Source organism: Dermatophagoides pteronyssinus, unplaced genomic scaffold (assembly GCF_027571235.1).
Source record: "Dermatophagoides pteronyssinus isolate colony J.1.1.1.1 unplaced genomic scaffold, Derpt_VIB-CSIC_2022.12 sq0006, whole genome shotgun sequence".
NCBI lineage: Eukaryota > Metazoa > Arthropoda > Arachnida > Sarcoptiformes > Pyroglyphidae > Dermatophagoides > Dermatophagoides pteronyssinus.
In genome coordinates, this window is record NW_027461530.1 from 8,122 (window position 1) to 26,993 (window position 18,872).

General features: G+C 37.2%; 7 protein-coding genes across 7 annotated transcripts; 1 reads left to right on the forward strand and 6 right to left on the reverse strand.

Annotated features, from left to right (window-relative positions):
• Positions 1-4,834: 4,834 nt before the first annotated feature.
• Positions 4,835-6,458, reverse strand: LOC113796314 (uncharacterized). Its single transcript, XM_027346556.2, has 3 exons — positions 6,318-6,458; positions 5,441-6,260; positions 4,835-5,379 (listed from the first exon to the last, which is right to left on the reverse strand). Exons 1-3 carry the CDS (start codon positions 6,393-6,395, stop codon positions 4,961-4,963), a joined length of 1,317 nt encoding a protein of 438 aa, XP_027202357.2. The 5' UTR covers positions 6,396-6,458; the 3' UTR covers positions 4,835-4,960.
• Positions 6,459-7,158: 700 nt separating this feature from the next.
• On the reverse strand, positions 7,159-8,741 carry LOC113796330 (uncharacterized). The gene is made up of 3 exons (XM_027346580.2): positions 8,556-8,741; positions 7,699-8,494; positions 7,159-7,647 (listed from the first exon to the last, which is right to left on the reverse strand). The coding sequence occupies exons 1-3, from the start codon at positions 8,667-8,669 to the stop codon at positions 7,253-7,255; spliced, it is 1,305 nt and encodes a 434-aa protein (XP_027202381.2). The 5' UTR covers positions 8,670-8,741; the 3' UTR covers positions 7,159-7,252.
• A 147-nt stretch (positions 8,742-8,888) lies between these two features.
• Positions 8,889-10,431, reverse strand: LOC113796332 (uncharacterized). Its single transcript, XM_027346586.2, has 3 exons — positions 10,219-10,431; positions 9,365-10,157; positions 8,889-9,311 (listed from the first exon to the last, which is right to left on the reverse strand). The coding sequence occupies exons 1-3, from the start codon at positions 10,306-10,308 to the stop codon at positions 8,938-8,940; spliced, it is 1,257 nt and encodes a 418-aa protein (XP_027202387.2). The 5' UTR covers positions 10,309-10,431; the 3' UTR covers positions 8,889-8,937.
• Positions 10,432-10,576: 145 nt separating this feature from the next.
• Positions 10,577-12,270, reverse strand: LOC142644789 (uncharacterized). Its single transcript, XM_027346582.2, has 3 exons — positions 11,931-12,270; positions 11,055-11,868; positions 10,577-11,001 (listed from the first exon to the last, which is right to left on the reverse strand). The coding sequence occupies exons 1-3, from the start codon at positions 12,009-12,011 to the stop codon at positions 10,625-10,627; spliced, it is 1,272 nt and encodes a 423-aa protein (XP_027202383.2). The 5' UTR covers positions 12,012-12,270; the 3' UTR covers positions 10,577-10,624.
• A 171-nt stretch (positions 12,271-12,441) lies between these two features.
• Rho1 (ras-like GTP-binding protein Rho1) lies at positions 12,442-13,669 on the forward strand. Its single transcript, XM_027346588.2, has 2 exons — positions 12,442-12,791; positions 12,853-13,669. The coding sequence occupies exons 1-2, from the start codon at positions 12,636-12,638 to the stop codon at positions 13,261-13,263; spliced, it is 567 nt and encodes a 188-aa protein (XP_027202389.1). The 5' UTR covers positions 12,442-12,635; the 3' UTR covers positions 13,264-13,669.
• On the reverse strand, positions 13,665-14,493 carry LOC113796313 (uncharacterized). Its single transcript, XM_027346555.2, has 2 exons — positions 13,980-14,493; positions 13,665-13,925 (listed from the first exon to the last, which is right to left on the reverse strand). Exons 1-2 carry the CDS (start codon positions 14,252-14,254, stop codon positions 13,706-13,708), a joined length of 495 nt encoding a protein of 164 aa, XP_027202356.1. The 5' UTR covers positions 14,255-14,493; the 3' UTR covers positions 13,665-13,705.
• A 146-nt stretch (positions 14,494-14,639) lies between these two features.
• LOC113796312 (uncharacterized) lies at positions 14,640-18,767 on the reverse strand. The gene is made up of 6 exons (XM_027346554.2): positions 17,352-18,767; positions 17,177-17,298; positions 16,313-16,685; positions 15,502-15,728; positions 15,371-15,436; positions 14,640-15,314 (listed from the first exon to the last, which is right to left on the reverse strand). Exons 1-6 carry the CDS (start codon positions 17,910-17,912, stop codon positions 14,801-14,803), a joined length of 1,863 nt encoding a protein of 620 aa, XP_027202355.2. The 5' UTR covers positions 17,913-18,767; the 3' UTR covers positions 14,640-14,800.
• Positions 18,768-18,872: the final 105 nt, after the last annotated feature.

An 18,872-nucleotide genomic window follows, 5' to 3' on the forward strand; every position in this document is an offset into this window, starting at 1 on the left:
TAAATGCATGGGCTTTAATCATATCTCAACTAAGTGTCCATCTAAAGTATCCACATGCTCACATTGCGCAGGTAATCATGAATTTGAAAAATGCCCAAACAAAGCAAAACCGCCGACATGCTGCAACTGCAATATGGTAAAACAACAACAGACAGAGCCACACGGAGCACTAGACCATCATTGTCCAATATACCAGAGAATGCTCCAGAGAGCTATTGGTAAGGTATATCGTAATCTATAGCTATACATCCCGATTCCAGTCCTCCAGCCTATAACCAGATAATCCTCCCAATGTATTCCTGATCCATGCTATCTGTATTTCCTGTGCTTTCATTGATAATTATGCTGTCCATCCTGCCGAAAGAACCATATGATGATTGATCCTGCCAATTGTTGCCCAATCTCCATCGTACACAGCCGCTCGTAGTCTATCATGATAACAATAAAAAAACAAGATACAATTAATAAATTTTGCAAAACAAATTATACTAAATAGACTTTTTCTTTTACTCTTTTACTTCTTTTTTCTTTTCTTCTTTTTTCATTCTCTTATATATTTTGCCTTACATGATAATACACCAATTGATAAAACATTGTAATTTGATATGCCAACCTTGGCCACTGCCAAGGATAAAATAACAGTAAAGTCAATAAAATTCCGTTCTTTTAAACCGAAAAAAAAAAAAAAAAAAAAAAACCTAACCTAACCTAACCTAACCTAACCCTAACCTAACCTAACCTAACCTAACCTAACCTAACCTAACCTAACCTAACCTAACCTAACCTAACCTAACCTAACCTAACCTAACCTAACCTAACCTAACCTAACCTAACCTAACCTAACCTAACCTAACCTAACCATTCGCGCGCGCGGCGTCGTTGAGTAAAGACGTACTCTGCTACACTTTTTCGCACAAAAATTTTTAATTGTGTTAATTGTGAACTAATTTTGATGAATTTTGACCCACACGTTCAGATAACGATTATCAACAAGTGATCCAAATTTGAAGTGATTCGGACCAACCGTCTGGTTGTTCTGGGTGAATTTCTAAAAACCACGTGTTTTTCATCAACGTGCTCAACATTTCTGTGAGAAAATATCGTTTGAAGGTGTTCCCTCGACCATATTGGCTCACAAACTTGATCATCTCATCACCACAGTGCCAAGAGTCACTCTGCTAACTAGTGTGATCTTTCCAGGTTTCTTTCATCTAATTATCATCATTAAAAAGCAAATTAAAGGACTAACTTCCGTTGAAAAAGTTTCAAAACAATCGACACGTGCTCAATCGAGTAGGTGTATTATCAACCACTGCTAGGACGCTATGCCTCTGCCGCCTTCTAAAGGAGATAACCGTAAGGTTATCAGCAAAACTATCAGTTCCAGTCAATCAACTAAGTTAGCAAAATCTGCAGATTCGACATCGATTGCCTCTACGTCGTCAAGCATCTCATCACTCAGCGCCTCTCAACCACCACCACAACAGCGTAAACAATCCGACGGTGCACCTGTAATTCCGCTCAAGTTTATGAATAAGCCCACCGATCCAGAAACAATCAACACAGTAATAGAAGCAGTTCGAGCCCTAAAAGGAAATATAACAAAAGAAACTAGAGCAGACGTAGAATATGCATTAACAGTACTACAATCAGAGAACATTCAACTAAAACGTAAAATCAATAAAATACGTAACAAGAGAGAAGATACAGAAAACGAAGACGAAGAAGAATCAGACGAAGATGATTCCGATGATGATGACATAGAAAGCATCGAAGTCTCTCAACTAAAGCAAGAAGTCAGCAATCTACGACAAGAAGTACAAAGTATGAAAGACTTAATGAAAAGTCAATTCGAAAAATTACAACATATGTTTCAACAATCAGCTGAGGTCAAAACAAAACAACCAAATACATTTGCACAAATTCTCCAACAAAGTGTTGTGCCTAGTCAACAAACTGCTCCTAACCTAATCAAGCCTTTGTTTGCAACAGTTGTCAGCCTATCAGATAAAGACAATATTGATACAAACAAAACCATCAGTGAACTAAAAGCCAAATTAGATCCAACTAGTGCTCCAATTTTTCCATCTAAGTGTGTTAAACTTTCCAATGGAAAAGTCAAAATAAATTTAGTGACCAAACATTGAAAGATCAATTTGTTCAAACCATTGCCAAAGTTAAAACCCTTAAAGCAGAAGAGCCAAAGTCCAACAATCCTTTGATATTTCTTAAAGGTGCCTAACCTATCAAAACCAATAAGGACACATTAGCTCAATCAATGAAAACTTCAATCACCTAATTGCAAATCGAGTGGATGAATTGGGTATTGGTGTCCAAGACCTAATCATCCCACGCTTCTAAAACCAATCGGAAACGTCCAAAGGAGTTAGTCAATATTGCTATTCAAGTCCATCCAGCGATTAGAGATACCATTATTAGTGATATGGGGGACAGGTCATGCTGGACTGGGAAACCATCCATGCAGAGGACATGAACCCTCTCACACAATGTTATAAATGCATGGGCTTTAATCATATCTCAACCTAAGTGTCCATCTAAAGTATCCACATGCTCACATTGCGCAGGTAATCATGAATTTGAAAATGCCCAAACAAAGCAAAACCGCCGACATGCTGCAACTGCAATATGGTAAAACAACAACAGACAGAGCCACACGGGCACTAGACCATCATTGTCCAATATACCAGAGAATGCTCCAGAGAGCTATTGGTAAGGTATATCGTAATCTATAGCTATACATCCCGATTCCAGTCCTCCAACCTATAACCAGATAATCCTCCCAATGTATTCCTGATCCATGCTATCTGTATTTCCTGTGCTTTCATTGATAATTATGCTGTCCATCCTGCCGAAAGAACCATATGATGATTGATCCTGCCAATTGTTGCCCAATCCCCATCGTACACAGCCGCTCGTAGTCTATCATGATAACAATAAAAAACAAGAAACAATTAATAAATTTTGCAAAACAATTATACTAAATAGACTTTTCTTTACTCTTACTTCTTTTTCTTCTTTTCATTCTCTTATATATTTTGCCTTACATGATAATACACCAATTGATAAAACATTGTAATTTGATATGCCAACCTTGGCCACTGCCAAGGATATAATAACAGTAAAGTCAATAAAATTCCGTTCTTTAAACCGAAAAAAAAACCTAACCTAACCTAACCTAACCTAACCTAACCTAACCTAACCTAACCTAACCTAACCTAACCTAACCTAACCTAACCTAACCTAACCTAACCTAACCTAACCTAACCTAACCTAACCTAACCTAACTCCCTAACCTAACCTAACCTAACCTAACCTAACTCCCTAACCTAACCTAACCTAACCTAACCTAACTCCCTAACCTAACCTAACTCCCTAACCTAACCTAACTCCCTAACCTAACCTAACTCCCTAACCTAACCTAACTCCCTAACCTAACCTAACTCCCTAACCTAACCTAACTCCCTAACCTAACCTAACTCCCTAACCTAACCTAACTCCCTAACCTAACCTAACTCCCTAACCTAACCTAACTCCCTAACCTAACCTAACTCCCTAACCTAACCTAACTCCCTAACCTAACCTAACTCCCTAACCTAACCTAACTCCCTAACCTAACCTAACTCCCTAACCTAACCTAACTCCCTAACCTAACCTAACTCCCTAACCCCCCTGAGCGAAAGCAGCTCACGAACCTTCCCTCCCCTAATAAGATGCGGAGATTTCGTATGCATAGTTATGAAAAGTCACGAAAAAGAGAAATAACAATTAACAATTACTTATCTGCGTCTGCTTTGCTCAGTTAAAGGTTCGTGATTCCAGTTGAAGAATTGTTTTATTCTGTTCACTTGTGCACCATTGATTCCATATTGGTATTCTTTTGTCGTTCCAATTGATATTCTTCTGCCGATTAGTTCATTGTTGATAGTGATATATATCAATTCCATAGCAAACACCCGGCAGTGGTCATGTAGGCAATATTTTACCCCAAACGCATTTCGAATTCATTGAATCGAGGCGCGAGCACTGCCGGGCTTATATGTTAATTCACTTTGTTTACTACGTTATGATATTTCATAGTCAACAAAACAATCAGCACACAATATCATTTGGAATACGACAAAGAACCATTTGTTTGATCCAAAGCCAAAAATATTCGGATAATTCCACGTTGATTGTTGAAAACCACAAACAAAGAGCGAGTGATGAAATGTAAACAATATGCGCAGTGTTCACTTTTGGGGGAATGATTAAGCACTTTTCAAAAATTTTGTTCGAAAAAAATGAGTCGATGATGAAATGCGCGTGCTGAACACAAAAAGGAAAATTTAGAAAAAAACTTTTTCGAAAACTCATTTCGAATTTCCAATTATCAACATTAATTCGGGTCACAATTAATCAGTGGAATTTGAAAAGAATAAATTTCATCGTCTTTATTTTTTGGGGAATGATTTTTCATTTTTTAGAAAATTTTACTCAAAACAAAATTGAGTCGATGATGAAATGATAAACATCAAAAGGAAAATTCACAAAAAAGTTTTTTTGGAAAACTCATTTAAAATTCTAATTAATAAACATTTAAATATTTGTATCACAATTAATTAGTCTAATTTGCAACAGAATAATCACACAAAAAAGAATTCTATATTCAACAAAAACAACAAGTTTCATTTCATCATGAGTCTGACAACGTGCTCACACTGCAAAGTCAAGTTCACAATTGACAACTTTCCTTTTCAACATGCTCTATTCAGCGCAAGTTGTTTGAGTTTGATGACGTTGTTCATAAACGACAGGATGATCAAAAAAACCTGCATTACCGATAATAATTATTTTAATTACTATTTTACTTGAATCAAATTGATATTTTTACTAAAAGCAAAGTTACAAATATATCAAGTATGCACACCACCCAAACAAAATTAGTGGGATATTGAATTGCTCATGCTGTGGTCGATCCACCATGACGACTGCTTGGTATGATTGTTAAACGTTTCAATTGATTAGGTTTACTGGCGCTAGTTCCGAGCATTTCGGTACTGGCATTCTGATCAAGGCCAGTGCGAGCCGTTACGTGCGCTGATCCACCCGATAAGGTTGATGGCCGATTTGGACGACTGCTTGCCATCGAAATAGATTGGATGGTTTGTTGTGTCATACTTTTACTTCTTGTGGTGGCCATATTTGTCGACATTTTTGCCACATTTAGTTCACTATTCAGTCCTGAACGTGTGGTTTTTGCATGTATCAATGACACTGTTGCTGGACGACGATGACGACGACGAGAGACCAATATACACCATAATATTATCATCAATATCAACAATAACAGTATGATTGCTCCCATTATCCAATAAAAATCTTGAATAAAAAAACAAAATTCATTCATCTCAACGACAAACTAATTTATCAAATAACTTACAGGATTTCGAAAGAAAACTTGGTGGAATGAAACCGGCACAATTGAAAAAGGAATCATAACTACGTTTTTGGACCGGATATTCTGCTCCGTGGTTATGATAAACTTGTTCACTAAATATATAGATATTGGTTCGGCCAAATAGATAAAATTTATCATCGGTAACAAATCCTTTCACTATTGGCCAATTCAGTGGATTGCCGCGATGACATTCGATTATGACATTTCCTTGTTCATCTTTAACTAATCTTTGGGCAGTAATATTGCCACTATCTCTCGAATCTGAACATAAAATCGAATCAGTTGTATATATCGGTCCTATTCCTCTAGTTGTACGAAGACTATCACCACCAACACAATGCCAACGATTCATTAAAAGACCATGATTAAACCGTAATGAATAATATTGACATGGTCGATTTGTTGATAGCAATACTAATGGATTATCATCACGATCACGATTTTGAAATCCCGGTCTCGGTTCTGAATTATCAATATCATAATTAACACCTATTAAACCAGTTTCATACCGCGGTGCTAAACAAATCCAATCACTATCCGGATCATTCATAATCCATGCAAGGGATATAACATCTTTAATAGTAATGAAATATACATTAAAAAAAAGTTGAGGATATTTATCCTGCAGTGGTATTGGTTGTGTTTTGAGATATAATTTATCTATATCCGAATCCAATGATTTGAGCGGTGTGTCATAAACATAGAAATCCTTTGTTATCAATAATAATCGTTTGTCCGTTTTTCCCACGGCCAATATATTGAGATGGGCACTATCATTTTGGCGCAATCTTTCGCAGATTTCCTTTGGACAAACAAAATAGATAAAATACGTTCAAACAAAAGCCAATTCAATACTTACATCTTTTTTTGTTGAATTGGTTGCCATTACAGTGGCAATGGCCAGAATGATTAGATTGCCAACTGATGATGATAACATTTTCCAACCACACAATAATCAACCATTAAACGAATTGCCTTTCTTCAGCATCATTCAGCCTTTTCAATGTTTTTGCTTTGTATTGTTGCTGTTCATTATTTGAATTTCAATTCGATAATTCAATTTCAAACAATTCAATTATCCATTCATTAAGCAACAATTCTCCTGTGCCAATAGAATCAACTTTTTGATTTGATGGCATTGCATTTGAAATAATTTGAAAACTCGGACTTGCAACAAATTGAATTTGGTTTTGAATTTCACAAGAAAGCTTTCTTTGGAAAACTTGTGTTATTATTTCTCTAATTAATAAGCATTTAAATATTCGTAACACAATTAATCAGTCTAATTCGCAACAGAATAATCACACAAAACAGAATTCTTCATTTGAACAACAAGTTTCATTTCATCATCGCTCTGACACAAAGTCAAGTTCACAATTGACAATTTCCTTTTCCACATGCGCTTTTCAATTGGGAAGCAAGCAAGTTGTTTGAGCTTTTTTCGATGATCAAACGAATTTTTGAAAACCTTTTGTGGAAAATTGCGCTTTTATTGAGAAAAGTTGATTGTGTTGTTGCATTACATATTTGTGATAGAACCATCAACAGCCAATACTTTAGCATATTACACAATGATACGATCAGCATTAAAAGCATTCAAACAAGAGCCATTTATTGAATGGAACATTTGATTGTTAAGCTAAACTGAACACATTCAGAATTGATCAATATTGCAAATATCAAATTCAACACTGCTGATATTGATTGATTGATTTATAGAAAAATGCAAATGAAAATGATGAGGACATAAATTGTTTATGGTTGATAAAATTGTTATAAAATTTCATTACAATTTCAAATAAATCTGCTACTATTGCTTTGAATTCGTGTGGATGAACGTTTCAATCGACTGACAGTAGTCTTTCTATTCATATTACTGACCGCTTTGCTACCCACACCAGAACGAACGGTTACGTTTCCTGATCCCTGGGATAATGCTGATCGACTTCCAACCTTCCTTACAAATCGACTTTTCATTCTGGAAGCCACACTTTTAGCACTTCTTTTAGTGACAATAGTTGAGGACAATTTCGATAAATTCTGTTTGCTCATTACTTTTGAACGTCCCGATTTTACACGTTTCAATGATGTTCGAGTTCGTCGACGACGGCGAATGCTCAATATACACCATATCAGGATGGATAATATGGCCAATAACACTATGATTGCACCAATTATCCAATTAAAATCTTGATAAACAAATTAGTTTATTGCAACCACAATAATGCCTAAATACTCACATGATTTGAAAACATTACTCGGTGCAATAATGCCCGGACAATTGAAGAAGGAATCATAACTCCGTTTCTCCACTGGATATGACTGTCCTTGTTGCTTGTAAACATTCTCATCGAATATATAGATATGTGATTGACCGAATAGATAGAATTTGCCGTCACTCACAAATCCTTTCAACACTGGCCATATTACCGGAATTCCCGAACGACATTTTGCTACATTTTGTACGATTCTTTGCACGGTAATCTTGGTTTGTGTTTGGTCATAACATATGGCTGAATAATCAAATTTGGGGGATATTTTTTGAACCTCACGTATGCGATCGCTTCCTACACATTGATAAAGATTAATCTGAAGAGTACCTTCTGATCTTAATGAATAGTATTGGCATGGTTGGTCAGTTGAGATCATCACCAGTGAATCCTTGCCAAAATATTGCCATCCATCCAACGCTTCCTCATGATCAATATCATAATTGCAACCCGAATTAGATGAGGTGTCTTTTCTGGTGGATAGACAAATCCAATCACTATCCGCATCACTCATTATTAATGAAATGACTGTCTCGCCCATAATCTGTTGAAAGTGATGACTGTTGTACAGAATTGGATATTTCTCATCCAATTTCACGGGTTTGCTGCCAAGATATAATCTATCTATGGTCGAGTTGATTGAACCAATCGGTACATCATATACAAGGTAATCCATGGTTATCAATAATAATCGTTTTTTTGTCTTTCCAACTGCCAGTATGCTAAATTTGGTGCTATTATTTTGCCGTAGTCTTTCACAGATTTGCTTGTTTGGAAAATTAAAATTGATTCATTTGTGCCACCAACCATCATCAATCTATACTTACATCTCTTTCTTTTGAATTGCTTGTCATTTGGATGCTATCAATATGAATGGCCAATATGATTAGAATGCCATTAATCAATGTTGCTAATGACATAATTAACCAAAGTTGTAGCATAGCTAAAGCATTGTTTCTCTCAAACAAGCCAACATAATCAATGTTTTGATTGGTATTGTTGTGGATTAGTGAAAAGTTCCAAACATGGAATTTCTTTTCAATTTGAATGCCAAAATTCTTTTTTCTTTTAGTTACTTGTTTTAATCACATTCTGCATTGATTGTTTGCATAAACAATTGCTGAATGGTTATTTTGCATGAAAAATCCAAATGAAAATGATGAGCAAATTAATTAATTATTTTTTATTTGATAAAATTGTTAGAAAATTTCATTTAGACAGCGAAATGGATCGACGGCGACTGCTTTCACTTGGTTTGGATAATTGATTGGGAGTATTTGGTGTGAGCGGGATTTTACTACTCTTATTACTATCGACGCTAGTATCAACGGTTGCCATTTCTGATCTACCGGATAATGATAGACTGCCATTCCTTACAGGTGCGCTAATCATTTTGGAAGCCATACTTTTTGGAGTAGAAACATTTGTTGACAATTTCGATAAATTCAATTTGCTATTCATCTCGTTTTTTTCATCAATCAATGATCGTTGCTTTCGTCGATCACAAATACGACTTATACACCATGTGATGATCAATACTATGGCCAATAACACTATGATTGTAGCAATCATGCCATAAAACTCTTTGAAAACAAAATTCATCAATTTCAACAAGCAAACAGTGACAATTGCTTACCTGAATCGGACATGACTGCATTGGGCGGAATAATGCCCGGACAATTGAAGAATGAATCATAACTATGTTCCTCGAACGGATATGGCCGTGCTGGTTCACTATAAACATTCTCATCGAATACATAGATATGTGATTGACCGAATAGATAGAATCTGCCCTCACTCACAAATCCCTTCAACACTGGCCATGTTACCGGAGTTCCCGAACTACATGTTCCGTTTTCTGCAATTCTTTCCAAGATAATGTTGGTTTGTGTTTGGTCATAACATATGGATGAATGATGATATTTGGCCGTTATACCTGGACGATCACGTACGCGTTTGCCTTCTTCACAATGCCAACGATTAATTTGAAGACCCTGTCTTGCGTTCAGTGAATAGAATTGGCATGGATGGTCGGTTGAAATCATCACTAGTGAAATAGTGCCATTATATTGCCATCCAGGTTTCGTTTGAGAATGATCAATATCATAATTGACTCCGGCAGTCGGGTTGGTGTTTGTAGTGACTAGACAAATCCATTCACTATCCTCATCGATCATCGTAAATGCAATGAGTGGTCCATTTTTGATATACTGAAACACATTGCTACTGTAAAGTATAGGGTATTTGTCTGCCATTGCCATTGGTTTGCTTCCAAGATGTAATTTTTTATGGGCCCGATCCAATGAATTGACCGCTACATCATATACAAGCAAATCCTTGGTTATCAATAGCAGTCTTTTTTTTGTCTTTCCAACTGCCAGTATGTTCAATTGTTTGCTATTATTTGGCCATAGGTTATCACAGATTTGCTTGTTTGAAAAATTAAAATTGATTCATTTTTGCCACCATCCATCATCAATGCATACTTACATCTTTTTCTGTTGAATTTGTCATTTGGAAAGTGCAAATAAGACTGACCAATATGATTAGAATGCCATAAATCAATGTCCCGTTTGCCATGATTAATCAACGTTGTAAGAGCACTGGAAAACAAATCAGTTCTCTGGCCAAATTCCAAATATAATGAATGTTTTGGTTAGTATTGTTGTCAATTAGTGAAAAGTTGGCAACAGTTTCATTTGTTGATTAATTAGTATTGCTGCTAACTAATCATTTCGAATTTCAACAAACAAAAATTCTATTAATACAATATTACACTTATCAATGTTTTGGTTATATTGGGGGTTGGATAAAGCCTCCTAATCAATAACTAAATAGAACAGGAAAATAGTTTTGGTCAAGTATTTATTATCGAATATAGAATTGTTATCAAATTTCAATGAAAGCGTGACATGGATCCCCGACGACTGCTTTGAATTCGTGTGCTTAAACGTTTCAATTGATGCACATTACTATCCACCTCAGTGCGAACGGTCAAGTTTCCTGATCTAGCGGACAATGCTGATCGACTGCCAACCATGACGGGTTCACAATTCATTTTTTGAGTCATACTTTTACAATTACTTCTTGTAGTGGCTACATTCAGTGACAGTTTCGATAAATTCTGTTTGCTAATTTGTCCTGAACGACCGGTTGGTTCAGCTATCAATGACCGATGTGTTCGATGCCGACGACGAGTCACCAATATACACCATATCAGGATCGATAATATCACCAGTAACACTATGATTGCAGCAATAATCCAATAAAAATCTTGATATACAAAATTAATTCATTTCCATCAACAATAATGCCTAAATACTCACATGATTTGAAAACAACATTACTTGATGGAATAATGCCCGGACAATTGAAGAAGGAATCATAACTATGTTTCTCCACTGGATATGGTTGTCCTGGTTCATTATAAACATTCTCATCGAATATGTAGATATGTGATTCACCGAATAGATAGAATTTGCCCGCACTCACAAATCCTTTCAACACTGGCCATGTCACCGGAATTCCCGAACGACATTTTGCTTGCTGCCCCCATGGTATCATTTCTACGGTAATCTTGGTTTTGGTTTGATCATAACATATGATTGCGTCAGCATTAATGGGAGATATCTGGGGTGTTTCACGTACACGGTCACTTTCAACACATTGAAAGCGATTAATTTGGAGACTTTGATGATAATCGGTTGTAGTTAATGAATAGTATTGGCATGGTTGGCTGGTTGAAATTAATACTTGCGATGTAGTTAAGCTTCCATCAAATGACCATCCCGGTATTGGTTGTGAATGGTCGATATCATAATTAACTCCGTTTTCCAAAGAAGAAGTTCTAACAGTAATGCAAATCCAATCACTATCCGGATCAGTCATGATCCATGCATTGAAGATGAGATGTTTAATTCTTTGAAACGATGGACTGTGGTAAAGAACGGGATATTTTTGCTCCATATGCAAGGGTTTACTGCCAAGATATAATTTATCTATGGTCGAATTCATTGAATCCAGTGGTACATCATAAACATAAAAATCGGCCGTTATCAATAGTAATCGTTTTTTTGTTTTGCCAACTGCCAGTATATTGAATTTGCTGCCATCACTGCGCTGCAAACTCTCGCAGATTTTCTTTGTGGTTCAAACAAAAAAATTGATTCATTCATAATGTCCATCAAACAATCAATACTTACATCTTTTTCTGTTGAATTGGTCGTCATTTGGATTGTTTCGATTCGAATCATCAATATGAATAGAATGGCAAGTTTAAACATTTCTTAATCACACAATAACCAATGGGTTCTCTCGAAAAAGTCAATTCCATCGTTACTAATAACTGTTTTCCTTTCCATTGTTGTCGATTAATCATATTAGAATGGAGAACAATATTCCAAATTCAATCAAAATTCAGTTTGCTTTCATTACATAACAACGGAAATGACTAAATCAATGTACCAACATAACCAATAAACGATCCGAATGCATGGTATAAAAAGGTTTTTAGTCAAAAGTGCAGAGATATACTTGCAACCTATAAATTGGATGCGAAATGAATTGAGCGAAAGAGCAAACGAGCAAAAGAGGGGAATTTGAACGGTGAGTGATAAACGAGGGCGCTTTCGCTTGCCATTTTTCTCCTCCCAACGACCAGTATGTCTGTCTGTGTGTGTGTTATGCTTACTCCATTCGTTTGATGTTTTCATGATTGCCATTAATGCTGTAAGCCCAAAGTTCTTGCATCCTTGTTTTTCCATTTGTTTGACATAATTGAGCCAAATTGACTCTTAATTAACACAAGAGATTGTTGGATCGAATTTGATGACTAGTTGGGATTGTGTGGTGAAATCATTCGTTTTGCAAATCAATCGAATCATAGAGAGAAAAATCGTACATCAATAATGGCATCCATTCGAAAGAAACTGGTGATTGTTGGCGATGGTGCTTGTGGTAAAACATGTCTGTTGATTGTTTTCAGCAAAGATCAATTCCCCGAATTCTATGTGCCCACTGTTTTCGAGAATTACGTGGCCGACATCGAAGTGGACGGCAAACAGGTATGTTGTTGTGTGACACTGATTGAATTGAATGGAATGAATAAAACTCAAACTCAATCAGGTGGAATTGGCTCTTTGGGATACGGCTGGCCAAGAAGATTATGATCGTCTTCGACCATTATCCTACCCAGACACCGATGTTATTTTGATGTGCTTCAGTATTGACAGTCCTGATTCATTGGAGAATATTCCAGAAAAATGGTCACCCGAAGTTCGACATTTCTGTCCCAATGTACCCGTCATTTTGGTTGGCAACAAAAAAGATTTGCGAAACGATCCTTATACCGTCAAGTCCAAAATCAAAACCGTATCGACCGAAGAAGGCAAAGCTATGGCAGAAAAGATTAATGCTTTTGGCTATCTGGAATGTAGTGCCAAAACCAAAGACGGTGTCCGAGAAGTGTTCGAAGTGGCTACCCGTGCAGCTTTACAATCGAAAAAAAGACGCAGAAAGAGGTGTACCATCTTGTAATCGGAGGAGAGTTGCTCAAACACTCACCAACCAACGCCCACGATCCAGCCATTCAAACAGCATTCTTTCTCTATCCAAATGACATAAACACACCGGAAAAAACCCATCTTGCCCCAGAGCTGTTTGGTTATGGTTATTCTAACAATAACATTATTTATATTGTATTGATTCATTGATACATGTCTCGATTTCAACGTTGATGATTTATCAAATTTTTTTAATTACACACAAACATCCAACACACACACACACACACGATACACCTGTTATTCAAAACTGTGAAATGTTGAAATTTTTTCGTCAAACACCGGATTTCGGTTCAAATTGTCTATCATCCACATACATACACCACACACACTTGCATTGAAAACTATTAAAACCAACAAAAAGCAATGTCTAAATTGGATTTGATGAAGGGTGTCAATTTTATTGAGTAAAAATATTATGATTGGGCGCTTTTATGATTGAGCATGAAATACTGTAGCAAATCATTGCGACGAACACGATTCAATTCTTCTCTCAGGAAATTCACTTCGGCTCTTAGTTTCACATTTTCCTGTTTCAGAACCATGATGCTTATGGTTGTTTGCATTTCTTTGCGTCGGCGACTTTCTCGTGATCGTTTCGCTGATTCATTATTACGTCGACGACGTTCCCAATATCTATTGAAAGCAGTATTAGTACAGGCAACGATCATCATTAGATCCGCTACTTACGCATCGTCTTTGTTTTCGCTGGGCACCGGTATCGGTTGTCTTTTTCGTTTGTTGGCATCATAGGTGGTGGTCATTAGAGACATGTCTGGACACTGTTCGAATGTTGTCGATAATATTGATGACGATGATGTGCATGAGGATGAGGATGATGAGGCGGATGGCGATGCTGGTGAGGAATACGATATGGATGATCGCTGATCATCATAATGGCCGTACTGACTCGATTCATGCTGGACATTTTTCGTAATGACGCTAGTCTGATTGGAGCAATACATGATTGGATGTTTGACTGACAAAATTGTTGGCTTTCTAGTCAATATTTATATAGTGGCCAAATCATCATCGAATGAACAATCAATCAATCAATCATGAATTGAAACATTGATCAGAGTGCAAAATGTTATTTATCCAATACAACACACACCATCTACAGCCCCATTTCACCCAATTTGTTACAACATTGCAACAGGGCACGAATGTGACGCAAGATTACATTGATTACACAAACACACCATTCAAACGAATGATGCCTATTCAAAAATTATAATCAACATCGTGACTGGCAACCATAATGTGCCTTTTTGGGCACGATTCCGATAAGATTATAACCATATCAGCATCATCATGCCACAGCAACAAATGCCAAATTCCAATCATAAATAAAACTAATAAATTGATTACATCTTTTTTAATGATCAATATTCGAATCATCGTCGTAAACAACATACATAACAAACATGGCTTCTTTTTCAATCCATTTAACATTATTTACAATATATCACAGTGTTTTCAACACAACAACAGAAAGTGAAACAAAAACCCTAAATAGCGATCAACCACAACGAATACGATAATATCAGCATGCCAATCAGGTTGGGCATTATGGCCATTCGCATTGCCGAACTGTCCGCATGTTGTTTCGGGTTGCTAGCCATCACTACTTTGTTGATCGGGTCGATAATTATATCGGCCGTACTGATCGTATCATCCGTACTGCTGGCCGTCTCGTGTTGTTGATCATCATGATCGGACAGCCGTGGTAAATGGCCCGAGCTTTCCTGGTAATTGTAATCTTCATCGTCATACATTGGATTCGCGCCACTGCCATCTCCACTACCATCGTCCGGCTGATCATTGTCGGTATCGTCGACGACCTGTTGATCGTTCGCCATTGATTGACTAAATCTTGATGAACGTTGATTGTGGATTAGCAATTCCTGTATGGTGGTTTCCGATTGTTTCACCCTATCATGTAAGGTGATGATCATGGCATCATCGCTCTTATTGGCATTTGCCAACGATATTGATGATTGATGTTGTTTGCCCTGGTATGAACTGCAAACAAAATTAAATCAGTTGATCATCCTGATTAGCATGTCATCTTGACTCACCTGACCGTATGACTTCCATTCCAGCAATTCTCATCACTGTACTGACCACACATTTTGTCATCCAAACTGGAGCAAATAGACAAATATGTTATTTTGATTGACAATGAACTTAGCAGAGAAAGAGAACTTACTGGGCAAACATGTCCTTGTGTTTGGCGAAAAGGTGAGCCATCGATTGAATCGATACATAGAGACTGTATTGAGCATTAATGTTGTCATCCAAATGGTCATTGGCTGGGCTGGATGTTGTTGATGAATAATTATAAAAATCGTAGGCGTTTCCTCCACTCTTCCCAGTCGCCATAACGATGCCCGCGCTACGGAAGTATCGTTTCAATGAGCCACAAGCAATTCGAGCCTAACAAGGTAAACAGGGTTAATTGGTCATTCTTAGTGGGAAACTTATATGATCATCATCATCAACAAACATTCACATATTCACATTTCACATTTCACATTTCACTTCAATTTCACTCCACTTCAATTTCAATTTAACCCTCTTCACACGCCAGGTGGTTAATGACAGTGTTAACAAATACCACACCACCACTGTTGAAGAAAACGTTCAACTTACGAAAATAATCATTACCAATGACGACTATCTCGACAAAGTTTAAAGAAAAGGCCGGCAGCAAATTTTTTCACCAAACCAAACAAAGAAAAAGGGAGAGAGAAAACCTGATATCAACAGAATCGAATCCGGCCTGTTGTTGGTTCGGGGGTCAGGTCAAGGTACACACTACACACAAACAGGACACTCTCTGCTTCTCACACCACCACACTGTGTCTTTTCATTGATTCCGGCATTCCATTGGAAATGAGTGAGCCAACAGTGCTGAACTGAACAGTGCTGAACACCACCGACGTCGAGACAAGCCCACGCACGAAATGATAATAATAATCATGACACTCTCAACATATCTATCGGATGAATATGCTTACATTTTTGGCTATTTTGTCATTCTTGGATCGTATCCATTGCTGCGCCTGCTGGATGGATTGTCGATGTGATGACATTAATATCTCCGGGTTGAAATAGTTGACCATCAGGTTGACTAGTTGTTGATATGAACGATGCAATGTCTTGATGGTGGAATCCAATCGTTGGAGATGCGTTTGTTGAAGACATTGTTGCATTGTTTGTCGACAGGATGATGCACATGTGCCGATTATGGATGGCCAATTTGTTGCGGTGGCACATTGCCAGCAGTGAAATGATCGTGATAATTGTCTGATGCAATCCGGTTTGATTGTCTTAATCTCGCTCGTTTGATTGATTAATTGTAATGAATTTTCTAATGAATGTACAATCAGGCTATATCATTAGGCAAAATAAAGAAAAAAAGAAAAAACATTGGTTAGATCCGGATTAGTCTCATTCATTCATACATTCATTCAGTCACTGAGTCATTGATTGATTGATCATAATAATCACAATATAGGTGAGAGCTTCTCATTCCATTCTCAAATTGATTCATTCATTCACCAATAATGACCTTTGACCATGACCAACACCACCACCAGCAATGAATGAATTTCACTCTCCACTCTGACTGGCAATGGCATTCCAGGTATGCATGTCTTCAATGATTATTGGATTGCTGAAAAACTTTCCTCTCTCTCTCTCCTCTCACACACAAGCGCAAGCTGGTCTTTGTTGTTGAAGAATGTTGTTGTTGAAAAGGACCGGATTTGGCCGATGGCCATTACCTTTGCAGTGATTAAATGTGTGCAATGTTACTGCTGCAGTCATTGTGTGTGTTCTACAACCCTATTGTGGAATGTGGCAAAATACTCGATACATACCTGGCCATATCGATTGTACGGCTGAAACGAAACAACATTTCTTCACGAGTTTTGCCAAGAATGTCCGAATCCTTCATCGTGTTCAGCAGACATGATTCATATTCGCTGGGAAATTTGTTTTCCTATTCAATGTTCCATGTTATCATCATTATTACTGTCATTGGGAAACACTTACATGAGTTTGCTGCAGAACACCAATGAAAATGGCTTCCAATAGATGATCAATGTGATCGTCCAATTGAACGGGCGTCAAATGCTTCGATTCGAAAATGACACCACGAATCAATTCGACAAGCTGGCGATTCGCCTGCACAATGCGATCCTGATTCGGACCGAAATATTCATCAATGTCGGCGATGGTATCGTTGAGAATTCGTTCCAATTTGCGGTGGATACGGTTATAGTATCCGATGAAGTGGTTTTCAAATGTCGACATCTTTAACACGGCTTCCAATTGGCCTTCGAAGTCATCGGAAGCTTTCGCTGCGATATTATCGTCCAAACCATGACAACAACTGGATGGATTGGCACTCGCTTCACAATTCAATTGTTGAGATCGTTGAGCATGAGGATGATGATGATTGTGATTCGGATGATGGTGATGATGCGCTGATAACTGATACATTTGTCTCACATTCTGACATTTATTAATCGGACTCGATCGACCAACTACAATCCACACAGTCATCACCAAAAAGGCGATCACTTGCATGGAAAACACACTGCCATTCATCATTTTGGCCGGAAACAGAGAATCATTCAAACACTAATCAAACAAACAATGTATGAAATGGATATCGATGATGAAATGGATCACATCACTAATGTTTCACTTTGATCAAATTCAATCTGCACTGATTTCACACTTGAACATTCGATTCGATCGGTTTGCAGTCAAAACTTACACTGATCACTTTTTGGCTGTTGTTGTTACCTGAACTTCGTTCTCATACAGACGACATACCATCACACTGTTTTGATCACTTTTTTCTTGTTGACGACGATCCTTAGGGCATTTCACACACACACTGCCTGCCTGGCCGACTTGAACCACCATCAATAAAAGAAATGAATGAATGAATGAATGAATGAATGGAATGATCATTTATTTTGGACAAATCTAGATCCCGCCTACAACCAACTAAACAAATCATGTACGTTTTTGATGGCCAGGTATGGTTCATTCATATAATCATCGATCCACACACACTAACAACTATCATGATGACTAAATTCATTCATTTTTCTCTCTCCCAATGCAATGCTAATCCAATTCGAATCAAACAAAAAACAAACTAGAGCAAATCACACACTATGGTCATTCTCAAATCTCAATCAGCATTAGTTTGGTTTGTTTGTTTGAAATGACATCCAGACAATAACATGATGATAATGCCATCATCATCAAATCACCATTCTCCATGGCAATTTCCCAAATACACAGATTAATGTCCATAATGGATAAATTGATCATTCTAACATTACATTACTCTATCTCTATTGTGCTAATCATTATCACTGCCAATCAACACAGATGTGCTTTTCTCTCCATCTCTCTCTATGCCTTTCCCTTCAATAATCATCCCTTTTAATTGTAGTTTGATTTGACGACAACCATCACACTAACCAAATTCGAATGAACGAATTAATCAGACAAATGAATAAAACTGGAATTTCAAGCTCATTCAGACTGGTA

Bases quoted from the DNA above. Each gene is read 5' to 3' on its own strand.
- LOC113796330 (XM_027346580.2), bottom strand. From the start codon at position 8,669: ATGCTACAACTTTGGTTAATTATGTCATTAGCAACATTGATTAATGGC. The intron at 8,495-8,555 runs GTAAGTATAGAT...TTTCCAAACAAG, and splicing joins GCAATTCAAAAGAAAGAGAT to CAAATCTGTGAAAGACTACG. The intron at 7,648-7,698 runs GTGAGTATTTAG...TTGTTTATCAAG, and splicing joins GAGTAATGTTTTCAAATCAT to ATTTTAATTGGATAATTGGT.
- LOC142644789 (XM_027346582.2), bottom strand. From the start codon at position 12,011: ATGTTTAAACTTGCCATTCTATTCATATTGATGATTCGAATCGAAACA. The intron at 11,869-11,930 runs GTAAGTATTGAT...TGAACCACAAAG, and splicing joins CCAATTCAACAGAAAAAGAT to AAAATCTGCGAGAGTTTGCA. The intron at 11,002-11,054 runs GTGAGTATTTAG...TTGTATATCAAG, and splicing joins TAATGTTGTTTTCAAATCAT to ATTTTTATTGGATTATTGCT.
- LOC113796312 (XM_027346554.2), bottom strand. From the start codon at position 17,912: ATGATGAATGGCAGTGTGTTTTCCATGCAAGTGATCGCCTTTTTGGTG. The intron at 17,299-17,351 runs GTAAGTGTTTCC...AACATTGAATAG, and splicing joins GTGTTCTGCAGCAAACTCAT to GAAAACAAATTTCCCAGCGA. The intron at 15,315-15,370 runs GTGAGTCAAGAT...TTTTGTTTGCAG, and splicing joins AATGGAAGTCATACGGTCAG to TTCATACCAGGGCAAACAAC.
- LOC113796332 (XM_027346586.2), bottom strand. From the start codon at position 10,308: ATGGCAAACGGGACATTGATTTATGGCATTCTAATCATATTGGTCAGT. The intron at 10,158-10,218 runs GTAAGTATGCAT...TTTTCAAACAAG, and splicing joins CAAATTCAACAGAAAAAGAT to CAAATCTGTGATAACCTATG. The intron at 9,312-9,364 runs GTAAGCAATTGT...TTGTTTTCAAAG, and splicing joins TGCAGTCATGTCCGATTCAG to AGTTTTATGGCATGATTGCT.
- LOC113796313 (XM_027346555.2), bottom strand. From the start codon at position 14,254: ATGTATTGCTCCAATCAGACTAGCGTCATTACGAAAAATGTCCAGCAT. The intron at 13,926-13,979 runs GTAAGTAGCGGA...TGCTTTCAATAG, and splicing joins AGCGAAAACAAAGACGATGC to ATATTGGGAACGTCGTCGAC.
- Rho1 (XM_027346588.2), top strand. From the start codon at position 12,636: ATGGCATCCATTCGAAAGAAACTGGTGATTGTTGGCGATGGTGCTTGT. The intron at 12,792-12,852 runs GTATGTTGTTGT...AAACTCAATCAG, and splicing joins TCGAAGTGGACGGCAAACAG to GTGGAATTGGCTCTTTGGGA.
- LOC113796314 (XM_027346556.2), bottom strand. From the start codon at position 6,395: ATGTTATCATCATCAGTTGGCAATCTAATCATTCTGGCCATTGCCACT. The intron at 6,261-6,317 runs GTAAGTATTGAA...GTTTGTCCAAAG, and splicing joins CCAATTCAACAAAAAAAGAT to GAAATCTGCGAAAGATTGCG. The intron at 5,380-5,440 runs GTAAGTTATTTG...TTTTTATTCAAG, and splicing joins AAGTTTTCTTTCGAAATCCT to ATTTTTATTGGATAATGGGA.